The sequence below is a fragment of the Prionailurus viverrinus genome, chromosome D1 (genome assembly GCF_022837055.1).
Source record: "Prionailurus viverrinus isolate Anna chromosome D1, UM_Priviv_1.0, whole genome shotgun sequence".
Classification (NCBI taxonomy): domain Eukaryota; kingdom Metazoa; phylum Chordata; class Mammalia; order Carnivora; family Felidae; genus Prionailurus; species Prionailurus viverrinus.
The window spans coordinates 9611037-9627944 of record NC_062570.1 but is presented as its reverse complement, the minus strand read 5'-3'; the positions used below and the strand labels follow the sequence as shown (position 1 = coordinate 9627944).

Here is a 16908-nt window from a genome sequence, read left to right as displayed (position 1 = left end):
GCCTGCTTGGGATTCTCTGTCCTCCTCTCTCTCTGCTTCTCCCCTGCTGGCACTTTGTCTCTCTCAAAATAAAATAAAATAAAATAAAATAAAATAAAATAAATTTTAAATTCATGAATAAGTGAGCTCAAACTATTGAAGACTAATTGGTGATTTACCAGAATTAATTGTTATTATTCAAACCAACTGGAAACTGCTACTGGAGAATTAAAAATATGTAAGCCAATTTTTAATAATACAAAATTTATTAGTAAAAAAAAATTAGAATTTGTTCATTACATAGAAAAGTAACACAGCTGAACATTCCCTACAAAAATGTTAACCGTAAGCACATAGAATAGGAGTGACACAGTGATCAGGTCTGAGGACTTCATATTAATGCCTCGTGAGCATCGGAAAATCGAAAATGGTGACATGCAAACTGGGCTTGTGACGTTTTGTCAATGGGTTGGATATTTCGAGTTGTCATTTGGGGCGGCCGAAAAACACATATAGGTATGCCATGTTCTGAATTACCGCAACTGCCATTAACTATAGCAGATGTCACAGTTTGTCCCCCTCTTATAGAAATCACTGGTGGCCGCTGCAGAGGGGGCAAAGTTCACATAGTCTGAGCTGGGGTAGGAAAAGTGCTCCGATGCCCTGATGGGGTCCAAGTGTTCTGCCTCACACGACGCACAGTAGCAGACGGAGGTGCCGGCCGAGGAGAAGCAGTCGTACTGGGCGTCCGGGGGCAGGTGGGCATAGGAGTAGTCTTCGGAGGGGAAGCCACAGTTCCTGGTGTCCAGAGAAGGGGGAGAACTGTAATTCTCTGGAGCATATGACGGTAGCTGAGCCGGCGAGTAACTGTAGTCTAAGGAACCGGAGAGAGTGGAGGAATCAGAAGGCGATCCCGGGGTCTAGAGAAAACCAAGGAACAAAGAGCTTGATACTTTAGACGGGATGAAAGGAGCTGCACGGAGTGGATTTATTAACTCAGAGTAAGAACACTGGGGGAAAGAAATACAACACAACAGAACACCCAACCCAACCCAAGTGTGCAGAAGTAATTTAATTTGCAGACTGCATGAGTTCACGACACCTTATTCTGTATTTGCCTATTTCTTCCCCAACAATAAATTGCCTTGCTTCACTGGCCTCCTTTGTTGTGAACCATACTTTAGAGGATGCTTTGTTCTTAAACCACAAAATCCTATTGTGCGTCAAGTCACCTGCACGTCAAATCTTGCCGTGTGCCCCAATATAAGCCGCAGGTGGCACCTGGGATGTTCCTCCACACCCTTGACTGTGGACAGACAAGTGAGCGTGCACAGGCAGAAGTGAGATCTTCAACAAGCCAGTGTCTGGGAGACTCCAAGACGTGACTCATAGTCACTACAGCCTTGTCCCCAGAGGAGAAAGATACCTTCTGCTTTCTCATAAGCAGGGCTATAGTTATTACTGAGAAAGCCTTCTTTGGAAGCCAGAAGTGAACTGGATGACTGGGACCCTGTGTGCATATTCCGTGGAGTTAATTTCCTAGACCCTGAAAATTTAGTCTGCTACATTGTGACAAACCAAAAGAAAAAAAGTATTTGCATTAAAAAAAAAAAACAACCTTGCTTTTTATGGTTTTAAAAAACTGTATGAGTATCTAAAAGACATCTCAAACAATTGGTATCTATTAATGGCAACCTTACTCCATTGTAAATGGTACCATATTTTCCAACATTTGAGGTTCATGAAGAATAGACTGTCCAAATTCTTGGAAGGAGTAAGGCTTCTTTTTCACTAGCCATCTCAGACCTAAATGAGTTCTTGTGCCTACACCAGACCAAAACAGGCACTTAGGAGAGCCAATTCAGTGCCAAAAATGAAACAAAAACCCGTTACTGGAATGAATGCCAGTTTCATACTGTGTAGACGCAGCCTTAATTCCATTTTCAAGAACTCAAAATAAAAAATCCAAGGACTGCTGTTTAAATCAATGATTTCCAATTAATAGATGTCTTAACTACAGTTTTTAAACATTAAATGAACACTGTCAGGAAACCTCTTTTTATTGCCACCCACCACTTACTTGGGCATGGCCAACTTGGGAAATCACGATTCCGCGTGTATCCAAAGCTTTGCCCCCTGCGATGTGTGGTTATTTTGACCCCCACTGAATTTTAACTGGTTCTCTGCTTGTTTCCTGGATGATTTCCTTGTTGATAGTGTGATTTCTCACGAGATGATGCAAACTCTCTTACAAAGCATTACCACCCCAGAGTAAGCAGCAGTCAGGTTTCGTAAAGAACCGAGATAAATTACCAGGCTCTGGCTAACGCAGAAAGGGGCGGCTTGGAAGCTGTCAGGGAAATAGTGTGGAGCACTTTGCGCGGAAGCGAGCGAAGGGTCCAGGTGTGTCTCTGTCTGAAGGTAGGAATCAAAGATCTGGTTGAGGCAGCTTGTGTTTTCCTCACAAGAAACACAACTGGAAAATTCTCGGGGTTGAAAATAACTGGGTGTGGAAGAAACCGGTTCAGGCTCAAAACACAGCCCTAGAAGAGAAAGGAAAAAGCTTTTTGTTGTTGTTGTTGTTGTTGTTTAAAAATTGCCCTTACAACTTTGAATAGAATTCTCTTCTATATTCTGAATATTTATCATGTCTGGGGGGAGGGGCAGGGGGACTTAAGAAGTTCTAGAAAAGTAAAGAGGCAGGCAATTTGGATTTTTTTTTTTTTTTTAGTTGCCTTAGTGAATTCAAATCCCAATGGAATAAATCTGGTTAATTATGTGGAAAGAGGCTGTAAATGTGGCCAGGGCACAAAATAAAACAATGACAATCCAACCTGAGTCCAACTGTCATAGTCAAATAATGGCTCAAGGCTCTACTTTCTTGGACTATAAGGCATCAACATCCCATTTGCAGTTCAAGTAAACTTCACCTCTCAGAAGTAACATACAGAATTGCATGAGGCTTTAAGAAAACTTCTGATGCCATGGGAAACAATTCTCTTGATTTTGTGTTGCTGTCTTTCTAAACTTTTACACTTATTCAGTAACTTAAATTTTGAGGAGTGATACAAATAGCCATGCAAATAATACAAATAGATACCAAGAATGTAAAGTGAATTAGTGGTATTTGTTACGAGTTACAAAAAGCAAAAATGTTTTCTTAGTAGCCATGTTAACGCGATAACAGAATTAAAATAAGTTGTCAGCTACCAAACAAGAATAATTCTGAGAACAGGGCTCCTCTTCCGTTTTTTTTTTTTTTTTTTATTAATAGGCTCGATTTCTGATTGCAATCTTTCAATGCTCAAGGAAGATAGGTTTAGACTGTGTTCACCAGAGGACAACAGAACCCTGGATTTTTGGAAGTCTCACGGTTCCTTCAGGCTAAGCTACAGTGGCACCTTCAGTAGGGTGCTAGCTGTTGGATGGCATAGGTAGTGCACTTACTCGTATTGGGCTGAGAAAGCATATTCTGGAACCTGAGGGGGTCCTGCATTCGGCAGTACACTGAAAAGGATAACAGGTTCCTGAAAACAATGCTGATCTGTTAGTCAAGTTTAGTTCCTTGGAGATTGAAGGAGCCAGAATAAAGGTGGAGATAGACTCTTGGGACAGAGCAGGAAGCAGAGAATAGACGTCTCAGAAATGAGGATGAAACCGTGCCCTTGTTCCCTTGCCGGGCTTGCATCTGGAGGCACGATGCGATTGGTCGGATTCCAATTAAATGGTGGTGCCTCTCTTAACCCCTGAATCAAGCACCTGAAAGGCTTTTGAGAGGGACTTTTGGGAGAGGTTTTGAGGGAACCGCAATGCTGGCTGTACTGACCTGCAGGAGATGGCAGGACTTGGTCTGAAAGACGGACGCTGTTGCCTCCGGACGGCTGCCAAAGCAAGAACGTGACCACAGAGCAGAGTGAAATCAAAGCGCTATGAGGGGAGAGCTAAGACATTGTCACATGAACTTTGTTGCCTTCTCCTCTAAGGTAAGCCAGATTCTTTCTTCTAGAAGACAGTGGCTGTCGTTACGTATGACCAATGTTACATTTTATTTAGACTCAGTTTTTGTTTGCTTTTTTTTTTTAATATCAGATTCTCCCACTTAAATTTTAAAGGTTAATTCCAGTAAAAGTGAATGTAAATGATTTTCATATTACAGAGAAATGGAACAGTTTGAGGCTGCTTGGCAAAGAGCTTTTCTATTAAACTATTTAATTTAAAATGAATAAGACCTAACCTTATTTAGCCCCAACTATCTATGACTTCATCCATCATCTTCTTCAAAATTTTCATATACTCTCTGGCTGCTTAGCCTTACGAGTTTTGTGTTTTTTCCCCCCAAAAGCACGCAATTCCTAACTTTGCTCATCCTGGGTTAGCTGAAAATATTCCCATGTGCTTACTAGCTATGAAATAGTAAAATAGAAAATATTTTCTTAAATCTGTAGTCAGTGAGCTGAAGCCTATCTGCCCTCTAGGTCACGGTCAGTAAGTATTTAAACTCTTTGTATGTTCTGTACTCCTTTCTATAAGAATTGCTTTTTTCACGACTATATCTAAATGCTTAAAGTTTATGAGATTATTCCTTTTGAACGGATCATTGTATTGAGCAATGTAGGATATTCTTTTCCTTTCTTTTTCTTTTTTTTCTTTTTCTTTCTTTTTTCTTCTTTCTTTCTTTCTTTCTTCCTTTCTTTTCTTTTCTTTTCCTTTCTTTTTTTTTTTAAGGTTTCAGATGGTGGCTTTAAAGTTTAAAGGGACCAGCATTGCTCTGTGATTCTGCACTGGGAAGCCTCGCTCACCACACCTCTCTCTCGGATTACAGGGTATACTTACTCCCATGCACCATGTCACCCAGAGACTGCACACTCAGCCACCACTGAAACAGGAGGTGGTGTTAATTTTGAAAACGATCCATGCTGTAATGTCACGAACCAGGAAGCTGGACTCCTTCACTAGCTCTTTATGCAAATATTTGACTGCAGCTTGAGCTGAAGGACTTGGAAGGAGTGGGTTTTAAAAAATCTGCTTCATTGTGGAGCTCTCCTTAACCCCTTTCCTCCCCGGGAATGGGAACGGTCTGTTTGTCCGCCTGCCCACATTATCTCCCTCAGGTATGTTTACAATCTCCTACTCGATGTTATCTTTCTGGTCATGGGTTCCCTTTCTACTTTGCTCCAGGAATACAAAGACAGACACCGTTCTCTTCAATTTCAAACAGCACAAAAAGCCACAATCTACAATTTATGAAAACACATCGAGGCTGTTTAAAAAAAAAAGTTAATGGTTGAAAAGGGTAAAATATCTCTTTTGATAAATACTAACTCAAGTTTCCCTTTCTCCTAAAGGTAAAAGGTGTGTGTGTGTGTGTGTGTGTGTGTGTGTGTGTGTGTAGGGTTGTTTGTAAACTGACCTGGCGGAAATAAGTTTTTTTTTTTTTTAATCCAGTTTAGAAATCTGGCATAAACACACTTCTCCTGGCACCCTGTTTGTGACCTGACATCTGCCTCAATCTATAACTTCCATTCACGATTGCTTTCTTAAAATGTCAAACTGTGGCTACTATTCTGACTTTATAACAAATTAAGATAAATTTCTTCCTGCTTTGTATATTTGATAAAATTAACTCTGTTCTTGGCTCGAAGCTTCCCGGAGGCGTCCTTTCACTGGAGATCATCTCTGCTACACTAAAGGGTCTACACCGGGAAGCAGGCATACTCTGTCCCCTGAGTACACCCTCACAGCTTTCCTAGAATCCCAGAGCCTCCTGCTGGCTCCCAGTGAGGGCTTTTACATCTGGCTCTCATCATGAAATCATCTGTGTGCTGCTTCTCCGTGCCCGTGAGGGCATGGGTCGATATACTCTTCCAGGAAGTGAAGGAGAGCAGGCTTCGCTGTGCATGTTCCTGCAAGGCAGTGGTTCAGAAGTACGGCTTTATTATTTCTCAGGGGTGGTGGCGGTGATTCAGAAAAACTTAGACAAATCAAACAGCTCCAGGAAACAGATACTGGTCAGATACACAAGCGAAATGTTCTACCCTTGCTTTCATTCCCGCAACCAGCTAACAGGGGCACAGGAGCCAAACAGGCCTGTAAGAGGCCAGCCGCAATAAAAGCACCGTGCCAAAAGGGGGTTTCTCTGGGTGCATCGAAGCAGAATTCTACCATGCCCCCCACACTCCTTAATGAAAGATTATATTTTGTGGTGAACATCCTGATGAGTTTCTTTTTCTTTCGCAACCAGAAGCATTTCCCAGTTCCCGCGTTCCTGTTTTTGTTAATTTTATAACCATCTCTGAACTGAAGGAATCGAGAGCTGAGGCTACCAGATTCCTGCTCAGCGCAGCTGGACATGTGGAAGGGTGAATTTAGGGAGCCGATAGGTGGGAAGGTTTTTTGTTTTTTATATGGAGAGTAAGAAGACATTGGTCCTGTTTTTTTAGCTCTGCCTGTAGTAACTGTGAGACTCTGAACATTAGCTGTAACAGAGGCGTGCAGATCCTGATTTATTTACCCCACCTGGTTGTTACAAGAACTAAATGAGATGAGTGTGCAAAAGTGCTTTCTTTTTAACCACTGTAACCCGTCCCCCCCATCCCCGCGCCCCGCCGCAAATGGAAGGAAGCTTCATTGTGTTAGCTAAAATCCTGTACGTGGAGGTACTAACCTCTCCAGTAAATGCAAATTTTGCTGTGCAGGTTGTATCACGGCAGGCCCACACCTGAACTCTAAACTCTGAGCAAAGGGAGTGAATGGACATTACTGGATGGCCGGCTTTCAATTCTTGGCTATAATTTTATTTTAGTTGCTTTTTGCAAATAATAATAACGACAGCTAACATCTATCGAGCACTTGCTAAATGAACATACTCTTTCATTTCAAATAAAGTGCTTTATTGTATGCTTTATAACTCATTCAGCCCTCATAAAATTCTATTATCTCCGGCTTAAAGATCTGCTCAAGGATACGCTTGCACCACGGAGGAGCTGAGATCTGAACCCAGCCTACTGGTTCTAGAACCCATGCTCATCACTTCCATATCGCTTGCCTCTTCCCACAAAGGGCCATTTCAGGAAGGGCCCTTTCATGTATTGCACACAAAGAGCACCAGGCTCAAAAAGCATCATGGGGAGGATGCCAAAAAGCTGGGGATGGGACCAACCCTAACACTGACAATGTGGGCCCATCTGTCATATCCCACATGCACACCCAAAGCAACCCACAAGCGATTGTATGACCAAGGGCTTTCAGCAATGAATGGCCCTATGGTGGAGGATAACCCCACCTAATTTATTTGGTTCTGCTGCTGCCCTGAGCACTCCTAGCAATACTACCTGCTTTGGAAAGTATATAAGGTGGCTGGGCACCCTTACGCCTGCCTCGTATCACCTCATGATAACCTGGAACTGCTTAAGGATTTACTACATATTAAGGAGGAGGTTCTATACCCCAAGCTGTCTCTTCTGCAGATACATGGCCCGTTTGTGCTGGGAACTTTCTGTGCCTGGTGATTTACAGATAAATGACCTTAGAAGCTGGGTTTCGTAAGACTGGGAAGCAGGGGGCATGTCCACAGAGATTCTCTCCTTGAAGGGCTCCCTAAATGAAATGAGTTTCTGGGAGAGATTTTCTCTCCATATGTGAGGGCACATACAACTGTCTTCCTACCCGAATAACCACCTACTTACCTGCTGGCTGCTACTGTCCCTGCACTAGGTCAACAAGCCCTTTGTATTCAACTGTGGTCAGTGAGGGATGGGCTCCCCTGAAATCCTGAGCCCCACCACATGCCCCAGCTGTGTGTTGTGGCTTCCTGTGCTGAGCTGGGAAGAAGCTGAGCACAGAAGTTATAAAGGCAGCTTTGGAAGGCCAGGTCTGGGGTTGGTGGCCGAGCTTAGGATGGCCTCCCACATCTTTCCAGACACAGGGTTAAGTGAGGCTGAGCACTAGGTGGGGAGTAGGTGAGGGGTGATGCTTACGGTTCCCCCGGAGGCTGCCTGGTGCGCCCTTCTCTGCTGCAGCAACTCCTTCACCGTTATCTTCACCCGGACACCTTGATACACCTTCGGTTTTTCTGGGGAAAGGCGACTGAGTCAGTGGTCAAATGTGAGGTTTGGGTGTAGACAGGGGTCGGGGGCAGGGGGTCCTCTTATAGACTATGACACCCCAGGCCAGGTTTCTAGTTTCCAAGAATGCAAAGAGAATGCTACAAGACAGGTGGGAAGGGACCCCAAAAGTCTCTGACCTGAGAGGATGAGGAGGAGCTGGGCAGGTTTCGGGGTCCCCAGTGGAAACAGAATCTATGGGAATCTGTGGGGCCACCCATGCCAGGCTGGGCCCTATCCCTAGGCCAGTAGCACACAGGTGTTTCTGCTCAGGAATGCGGACAGCAGTCTAGGGAAGCTCACCACCTTGGCTAAAATAGGGGGACCTCGGGCTCTGGGCCCAGCCTGCCGCCTGGGAGAGAGTATTGCCGGCCTGGGAGGGGCCCGATGGCCAGAGCAGGGACGGCTGCTCTGATCTGGAGCCGGGGACCCAGCCCACTCCACTGTAATGCTGTGCGGAAGCTCTGAGTCCCTATCTTCTCCATCAGGCCAAACGCAGCTTCTTGGGAGGCCCGACCCCTCGTGCCCTTGGTCTGGAAGCCAGCCCCGGGGCGAGCGGCGGGCGGGCGGGCGGGGGGGGGGGGGGTGGGTGGTGGAGAGAGCTGTCCTCGGGCTGCTGAGGGACCTGCTCCACCGACCTCAGTAAAGGGCCCAGGCCCGGAGCACTAACCCCCTCCCGTCTTTTTCTCCGGCCTGGTCTCCCTCGCCCCCTTTCTCCGCCTTTCCCGCTCGCCGTCCTCTCCCCCTCCCTCCTTCGGCCCCCGCTCCGGCTCTCTCTTCCTCCCGTCGCTCCCCACCCCCTCCCTTTCGGGTGCAGGCGTTTCCTGGCGGCGCACGGGGCCTCCGGCCTCGCCGAGCGAGGCTCCCGGGGGTGGCGCGGCCCGCCGGGAGTCAGCCCCGCGGAAAGGGCCGCGCTCGGGGCCGGCGGGGCCCGGCCGGACTGCGCGGCCGGCGGGGAGGCCGCGCGGCGGCGGAGCGCCGGCGGGGAGGGAGCCCGGGCGCCGCAGGCCGGCCCCGCGGAGCCGCAGTGAGTAGGTGGGACGGCGCGGGGCCGGGCCGGGCCGAGCCGGCGGGCTTTGGCGGTCGGGGGCGGCCGCGGGAGCGCCCGCGCCTCCGGCCCTGACCCGGACCCGGGAGGGAGCGCCGGGGCAGTCGCGCGGGGGAGGGGCCGGGCCCCCGGGCTCGCGGCGGCCGCTCGAGCTGCCCGGGCGTCCGGCGACAGTGCCGCCAGCGCCGCGCCTGGTCACTGCGGAGACCGCAGCCGGACAGCCGGGAGCTCCCGCGCCACGTCCCGGGAGCCGGGGGTCTCCCCGGAAAAGCGGGCTGCGCCGCTCGCCGCGCAGACCCAGGGCATCCCGCGCCTGGCCCGCGAGGCCCGGGCGCCGCGCCCTCTGCGCGGCCCGGTCTCCCGCACCCGCCGTCCCCGCGCGGCTCGCAGCCCGGTGGGCAGCGGGTGCCGCTCGGGGGCCGCAGAGGGGGCCGCCTCCGCCCGGCGCCGTGCGGCCGGCCCGCGCGCCCTTGCTCGCGTCCCGGGCTCACCGCGAGCCTCTAGCTCCCCCCACCGCCGCTTCTGGGCACGCAGAGTCCGCGCCGCGCGAAGTCCCAGGGTCACAGCCGTGCCAAAGTGGAAGGGCGGGTCGGGGGTCGGGGGTACGCGGACGTCCACAGCGGCCAGCCGGGCCTCTGGGCCTCAGCCCTCGGGAGCAGGCGCCGAGTGGGAGCAGCCGCAGCGTGGCCCGTGCCCTCTCGGGATCCCGGGCTCATACTTGCACGCCCTGACTTTGTGCCTCTCTGTTCTGTGCAGGAGAAGCTGCGGAAATACACCCGGATCGAAACGCCCCTGGCTCGCGTGACCCTACCCCGGGAGAAGCAGCCGAGTTACCCGACATCGTGGTCAGCAGAAGCTGGGTCGGTGCCTGGGTGCTGCAGCTGCAGGAACTCGGTGCCTAGGAGGGCTCCTGTGCAAGGAGAGAAGCAGAGATGCCACATTTTTAAAGTTTCACAAAGCATCCAGCTGCACCCAGGTTCCTGGAGCAGGAGACAAACAGAATTAATGTTTTATACCTTCGGGTATAGGTTTGAGTTTTTTCCCCCTCATGCCAAGTATTTAAAACCTCTAGAAACCCATGATTTGACAATCAATGATTGCGCGATACTTTCAATTTGAATATTCAAAGGCTTAACAAAATGGACTATCTTCTGCAGAAATCCTGCACACAGGCACCCCACAGACAGTCCAGAGAAACAGGGAGTGAGACCCCTGTGGGTCCTGGGCCTTGCTTTTATTGTATTTTAAGCATTTTGCCCACCTTTCCACAGACAGAGCAGGAGTCCTCAAAGATGCTCTGTATTTCTGCCTCAAAGGCAGCTCCAGGAGCCCTGAGTGACTTAGGCTGACCTTCATGACCACCTGAGCCAGGCCGGCTGGCCAGACCGATTCCCACGTCCCTTGTCTCCATTTTAAGGGAAAATCTCAGGTTTTGGGGAGCGAACACGGCAGGCAGTAGGTTCAGCTTGGGAAGGAGTCTCGCAGGCCCCAGGTTGCAGGCCGGAGGCCTGGCAGAACGCTCAGCTGTCTGCGCGGCATCTCCTCCTGGCCACTTGCTGCCGGCCCTGCCTTGGGTCCTGCTCTCTGTGTGCGCCCCAGACCCTGGGGTTTCAAGACAGAATGCCAACCCATTTGCTTCTCCGCAAGGAGCTGGGGATGCCTGTGTGGCCTCACTCTGAGTTTTTTTCTGAGGCTGGCGTTTCTTCCTGATGAAGTTCCCTCTTCTCTCGTGTTTCTCTGTCTTGAGCCACCCCTGCCCTGTTTGCTGCAGGAGTTTGTATTGAGAGACGATGTGGACAAGCTTGGGTCCCGCTCATTTGAGCTGAGAGGACGTGGATTTGTGTTCAGGCATTCACACTTTGGGTGAGAGGCGGGAGGGGCTTGCGCTCGGGATGTGGGGCCTGTAGGTCCAGGCCTAGGCCCCTCAAAAATAACGGAACTGTGCTGAGTTGTGTTCTCCGAGCGCTTGCTGTGACTCTTCCGTGTGATGTGGAAACTTGAGAAGACGGGAGCGGTCCAGAGAGGGAGTGAGGGCCAGGCCAGACCCTCTTCCAGCTCCTGAGGGAAGGGGGCAGCACCAGATGACAGAGAAGCAGGATGGGGTTCCTTTTGCAAATGAGCCAAGACATTCCCATGAGGCCGGGCCAGGCGATGGCGACGGGCCTCTGTTCCCTGAGTTCTGTGAAATGCAAAAGCCCCATAGGCCACCAGAAAAATAATCCGAGTTCCCTTGAATGTGTCCAGTGCAGGGTAGAACGTACATGCTGATGGGAGAATGGAGGGAGGCCCCTTGGGGCGACAAGACGCTGGAGTCTGTGATGGGTAGGAGCTGCTTGGCAGAGGATCGGGGCTGGGAACAGCTGAGATGTTAGCTGGAGGTGGAAGGCAGCGTGGGGTGTGTCCGTTCACAGCCCAGCTGGAATCTCTCAGCTTCCGGAGCCTCTTTCGACAGAGGCCTCTGAGTCTGTGTCCTGAGTTTCCCTGATGGGCGTCAAGCTGGAGGACGAGACTGGTGAGGAGGGGAAGGACACTGGCAGTTCAGAGAGCCCATTGGCTCTCCCCCAGCCCTGCCCGGTCTGGGCATCGCTCCTTCCAACGGAATTGAGAACAGAACTGTGGACTTGGGGACGAGGGTCTCTTGCCCTCAGAGTTTCGAGTGTCTTCCTCCTTTTCTTGTTTTCCACTTAGTTTTTTGTTTGCTTTTAAAAATCTTCCTCTCTGTCTTTTGGACTTTCTATTTACTTTTTTCCCCAAGTGTCTTTTTCTTTGTCTCGCTTCCTGTCACTGCTTTCCTCTGTTTCTTGACTGCATTGCTGTTTTTCTCCCTGGGCCCTTGAGTGTGTCAGTTTCCCTCTGTTCTGGGGTGCTTTCTCATTTTTTTCAGGCTTACTCTCCTTGCTGACCTCTCCTTTTGCGTGGAGATGGACAGAGGTTGTCGGAGGTCACTGAGTTCCCTTGGCAACATCACTGAAGCTGATGCTGATGATCGGTACGTGATGTTTGCAGAGGGCAGGTGGGGGGTCAGGGACGGCAAGAGATGAGGTCCTTGGAAGTCACAGGGTCTTTGAGACAGCGAGGAAGCTCGGTCCCTTCCTTGAGAAGTCTCTGCCTGAACCATGGCAGCCGTTCTGGGGGCTTCTGTGTTGGCCCTGCTGCCAGGGATGGATGTCCCAGGGCTGTCGTTGGTGAGCGACTTCAAGAAAATTGGGTTTCCTCAGGCCTCAGCCCTGTTTGGAGAAATATGTCTCCCAGTTTTTACCCCAGTATGAATGGAATTTTGTTTCCTGCTCTTTCTGTAATTGCAAAACCCCAGCCCAGATATTTCATGTCCAAATATCATGCTTGTGGATGCAAGGGGGTGTTCTTTCTAATGAGTCCTGTGAATCTTTCCCACGGATCTGCATGTGTCATGAAGTCTGGAGTAACCAGGTCTACCCTGAGACCCCATTGAGTTGGATGGTCCTCACAGGAGACTTGTTTCAAGAAGTTGTCATTTACTGAGTGTTTATTGGATATCAGGCACCGCATTGTACAGCCTCCCCCTTTCACAGATGAGGCTCAGAGAGGGGTAAGCAAGATGCCCAAGGTTATTGAGCACATAAATGGCAGGAATGGGTCTCAAACCTTGACAAGTCTGATACTAAAGGTCTTGCCCTTAACTATCGTTGTCTTCCTGATCTTTTATCATAGGACTTTCAAAGCTTTTTGACTTCAACCCATAATAAGAAATTCATTTTACATGTTCACATGCTATACGGCCACATCTACATGTTTATTAAACTCCTCACGAAACAACGTACGCCCGTGGATAAGAGGCATTCTGACATTTGCCATCCCATCTTGTCCATTTCATTCTATTCATGAAACATTTATGTCGGTTGGGAGTCGCTGAGATAATTTGCTGGCCCACTAATGAGCTGTGACCAGCCCTGGAGAGATGCTACATGCAAGACAAACACACTTGTCAGTGGTGTGCGTGTGAAAGTATTCGGGACTGTTTTACTGTCGGGGTGTGTGAAGGGACACACAGGGCAGCATGCAGACTGGAAAGCATTCTGTAAGGACTGGGGACACAGAACCCTGAAGGAGACTGGCCGGCGGAGAGGGTGAGCTGTTCACTAAGCTAATTATAGTTTGTGCTTCTCAGACTAGCAACTCTTCCCTCTTGCGGGGGGCATTGTCACCTCCAGGGTATCTGCCCTGAAGTCCTGATAATCATTCTGGGGTTTTAATAAAAGGCTGAAAAAAATGTTGTGAGCTTTCAACAGCCTTTAACAAGCTCACCTGCTTAAAAATCTAACACAGGGTCCTGAATTTTGGATGTTGAAAGGGACCCTTGAGGTGCCAAGAGAGACTTGGAGCCTTTCTCCAACATTCCTGCTGGTGATCATCCAGCCTCTGGCTCCCTCCGCTGCCTGGCTGAGCCCCTGGCCCCTGATGGACGTGGGTTAAGGCAATGGGAACCGACTTTGTAAGGGAGCATGTTCCACCATTAGCCTGCTTTAAACACAATGATCATTGACTGAGCCAAAATCCAATTATGTGTTAGTTGAGCACCAACTGTTCTCTCACTTCCACTCTCTCATTGTTTGGTTCGTTCACTGATTCATGCTTCCAACAGCATATACTGATTATGAGTATACATGACACTGAGATCATGACCTGAGCCGAAGTTGGACACTTAACCGACTGAGCCACCCAGGCGCCCCTGCCCCAAGCCATTTCTTTTTGAGGCTTATTATCTGTAGTTTCTCTAGTCTTTCATATATTCTAGTTTTTCAGATCTCTGAGCCACTGAGCCTGAGAAACCCTTTAGTGTATCAGAGACCTTCTTAGAGTCACTGAACATCCAGGGTAATGGGAATAGAATACATTTATTTTAAAGGTTTTAAATGGAATATTGAACTGAATTTCTTCAGCAGGCTTTCGTATGCAAATGACACTGGTGAGCATTCTATTTTACCCCCAAAGTAGGAGATTTCATGAATATGAAAAGACTTTCAGTATAAGGAAGGAGGAGTTTATTCCCTCCAAATTTGACTACAGCTCTAAAATTCTCTTTATTAATGCAAAGTTCTTTTGTCATTTTGCCTTTGGGACACTGTTACCAAACCTTGGGGGAAATATCAAGTTCCAAAAACATGGTGGACACGAGTACTTGCTGGGTCCAGAGTGAGTGTTTGGTCCATATGAAAACGACCAGGAAGACTTACAGATGGAGGTTGTTTAATGATTTGTGATAACTCAGTCTCCTGCCGTAAAACATATCCAAACTTTTAACTTTTCCTGAAGAAGCTTCTGTAGGGAACAAGCATTTGCTAATTTATCATTTAAATAAGGAAAATATTATCAGACACTGCTTGAAAAGTTCACCTTTTACTTAAAACATTTTATTATGCCATATAAAAACATAGAAAGATGACTGTGATAAAAACCAATGAATATATTACCAAGGTTAAGAAATAAAACAGTTGAGTGATCTTTCATTTATGACTAAATTAATTTACTAAGCATTAAACTTTTGGATTATTCCACTCAAGGTATTTCATCAGGAAGAAGGCCAGTAGGGACATTTATCAGTTTTCTTAATGCAAAGGAGCTAATGCTTAGATATTTTTTTTCTCTACATCTTCTTCCTTTTGGAACTTGTAAAGATCTTATACTGTCCTCCTCTTTCAGCTTATAAATGCACTGACAATGATGTTGCATACTGCAAATCCACACATCTTATTTACTGGAGTGAAAGAGTAGAGGACACTTCTGTATCGGAGATCAAAGATAACATGGTGTTATCATTGACAGATAATTATAGAAGATTTTATTATTATTTATTTAACCTGATCTTTAGGGATTCTAGTTCCTTATCGATTTATCATATTTGTTTTAATCACAGCAGAGAAAACACCCAATGTTGAATAACTTTGATTTATAAGATTTCTTAGCAACATATTGTGCTATGTATACTATGTAGATACTAAATGAATATGTGGACATTTTCTGTGTGCTACATCAGAGTTCAGTAGTATTCTTTGAGATATTTAAAAATACGAAGTCAATCATGTTAAATATATTACCATTAACACCCAGTATCTACTACTGCCATCAACATTCGCACAGAGTTTGGCTAATGTTAGGTAAGAAACATGGTAGTGTTTTCTCATACATCAGTCTCAGAGAACTGTCGCCTGTAGTGTCAGGATGCAAACAGTTATTCATTTTTGTGGTGTTATTTTAGTTCAGTTTAACAAAGATATTACTGAGCACCTACAACATGCTGGGCACTAAGCCAGACACATTGATGAGCCACTTGTGAGTGCTCTGCTTGATGAGTCTAGTCAGAGAATCACTCTTTACCCAGAATGATTGATTTTGCATTTAAACCCTCTACAGTCGGTCGTTACTGAATACAATCTGTAAAGGCGCAGACTGATGTTTTAAATAGAAAGGATACTTGAGACAGAACATAACGACGAAACCTAAAGGGAGTATGATTTTGGTGTGTGGTTGGTAGAATCACTATAGTGTAATGTGACTTAAACCTTGGATCAATCTATACTTACTTCAGTTTTTTAAGTGTAACTGATGTCTTCTTTCTTACGACTGTACTGTTTAGATTCACATATTAAAAAATGGATCAAGGGTGCCTGGGTGGCTCAGCTGGTTAAGCGTCTGCCTCTTGATTTCGGCTCAAGTCATGATCTCATGGTTCGTGGGATCCAGCCCCGTGTCGGGTTTGGTGCTAACAGTGCAGAACCTGCTTGAGATTCTCTCTCTTTCTGCCCCTCCCCTGCTTATGCATGTTCTCTCTCAAAAATAATTTATTTTAAAAAGAAAAAAATGGATCACAAAGATACTAGTAACACATATGTATGTGTGTGTGTATATATATATGCATATTTATACATATATGTACAAACACACACACATATATACACATATGTATATATGTGTACATATGTGTGGGTACATCTGTATGCATGTAAATGTGTATTTTATTATTGGGATTAGGAATTCTTTTCCCTTTGTGGAATTTCTTGTAAAGAATTCAATATTTAAGAGAACTGGAGTATTTCTTTCCCTACCACAATAATACCATCATATTCTATTAAGTGAGCTGTCACAAGTCATAATGCTCATTTAAAAGCATTTATTAAATAAACCAGGTAGGGGCGCCTGGGTGGCTCAGTGAGTTAAGCTTCTGACTTTGGCTCAGGTCCTGATCTCGTGGTTTGTGGGTTTGAGCCCCGTGTTGGGCTCTGTGCTGACAGCTCGGAGCCTGGAGCCTGCTTCAGATTCTGTGTCTCCTTCTCTCTCTCTGTCCCTTTCCCGCTCATGTTCTGTCTGACTATCTCTCTCTCTCTCTCTCTCTCAAAAATAAATATGTTAAAAAATGAAATAAGCTAGGTAAGGATGTGGTTTCCCTTCATTCTCTGGGGTTTGTATAACATTGTGGGAGGAACACAAACACTCAGCTACATACCGTAATGTCTGTGTCCAGTTATTTGGGAGGACTGTGGATACTGCGGTTTCTGCAGGGGCAGATTTGCTTTCTGCTTCTTCTTGACATTATCATCTAGCCAGCTGTCTTGGGTAACTTGAACGTGCCATCCCCATCTCTGCCTACTTTAAGCCTCACGTACCTAAAAGAGATAGTGTTTTGAATCCGAGTTCTCTAATTTTCCCTCCTTTCCCAAGAAAGTTATGAGTCTGAGGAAAGCAGGTTTAAGGAAGGAGAGGGAGAGGATGATGAGCATTTCTTGCTGACGCCGGCCTTGTGCA

At 47.2% G+C, this 16908-nt stretch overlaps 1 protein-coding gene and 1 long non-coding RNA gene across 2 annotated transcripts; one reads left to right on the top strand and one right to left on the bottom strand.

The window, feature by feature from the left end:
• Nucleotides 1-257: 257 nt before the first annotated feature.
• POU2AF3 (POU class 2 homeobox associating factor 3) lies at nt 258-10041 on the bottom strand. Its single transcript, XM_047878684.1, has 5 exons — nt 9964-10041; nt 7956-8050; nt 3806-3860; nt 2293-2522; nt 258-899 (listed from the first exon to the last, which is right to left on the bottom strand). Exons 1-5 carry the CDS (start codon nt 9968-9970, stop codon nt 528-530), a joined length of 759 nt encoding a protein of 252 aa, XP_047734640.1. The 5' UTR covers nt 9971-10041; the 3' UTR covers nt 258-527.
• On the top strand, nt 2269-15772 carry LOC125176810 (uncharacterized). Its single transcript, XR_007156400.1, has 3 exons — nt 2269-2400; nt 3812-3962; nt 9886-15772. It is a non-coding gene; the product is annotated as an uncharacterized LOC125176810 (long non-coding RNA).
• The last annotated feature ends 1136 nt before the right edge of the window (nt 15773-16908 follow it).

What these genes read in the sequence shown, in the direction of transcription:
- POU2AF3 (XM_047878684.1), bottom strand. An exon ending in AGTCCTGCCATCTCCTGCAG is followed by an intron (nt 2,523 to 3,805) that starts GTCAGTACAGCC and finishes TTTCTCTTCTAG; the next exon opens with GGCTGTGTTTTGAGCCTGAA. An exon ending in TCTGCGTTAGCCAGAGCCTG is followed by an intron (nt 900 to 2,292) that starts GTAATTTATCTC and finishes GGTTTTCTCTAG; the next exon opens with ACCCCGGGATCGCCTTCTGA.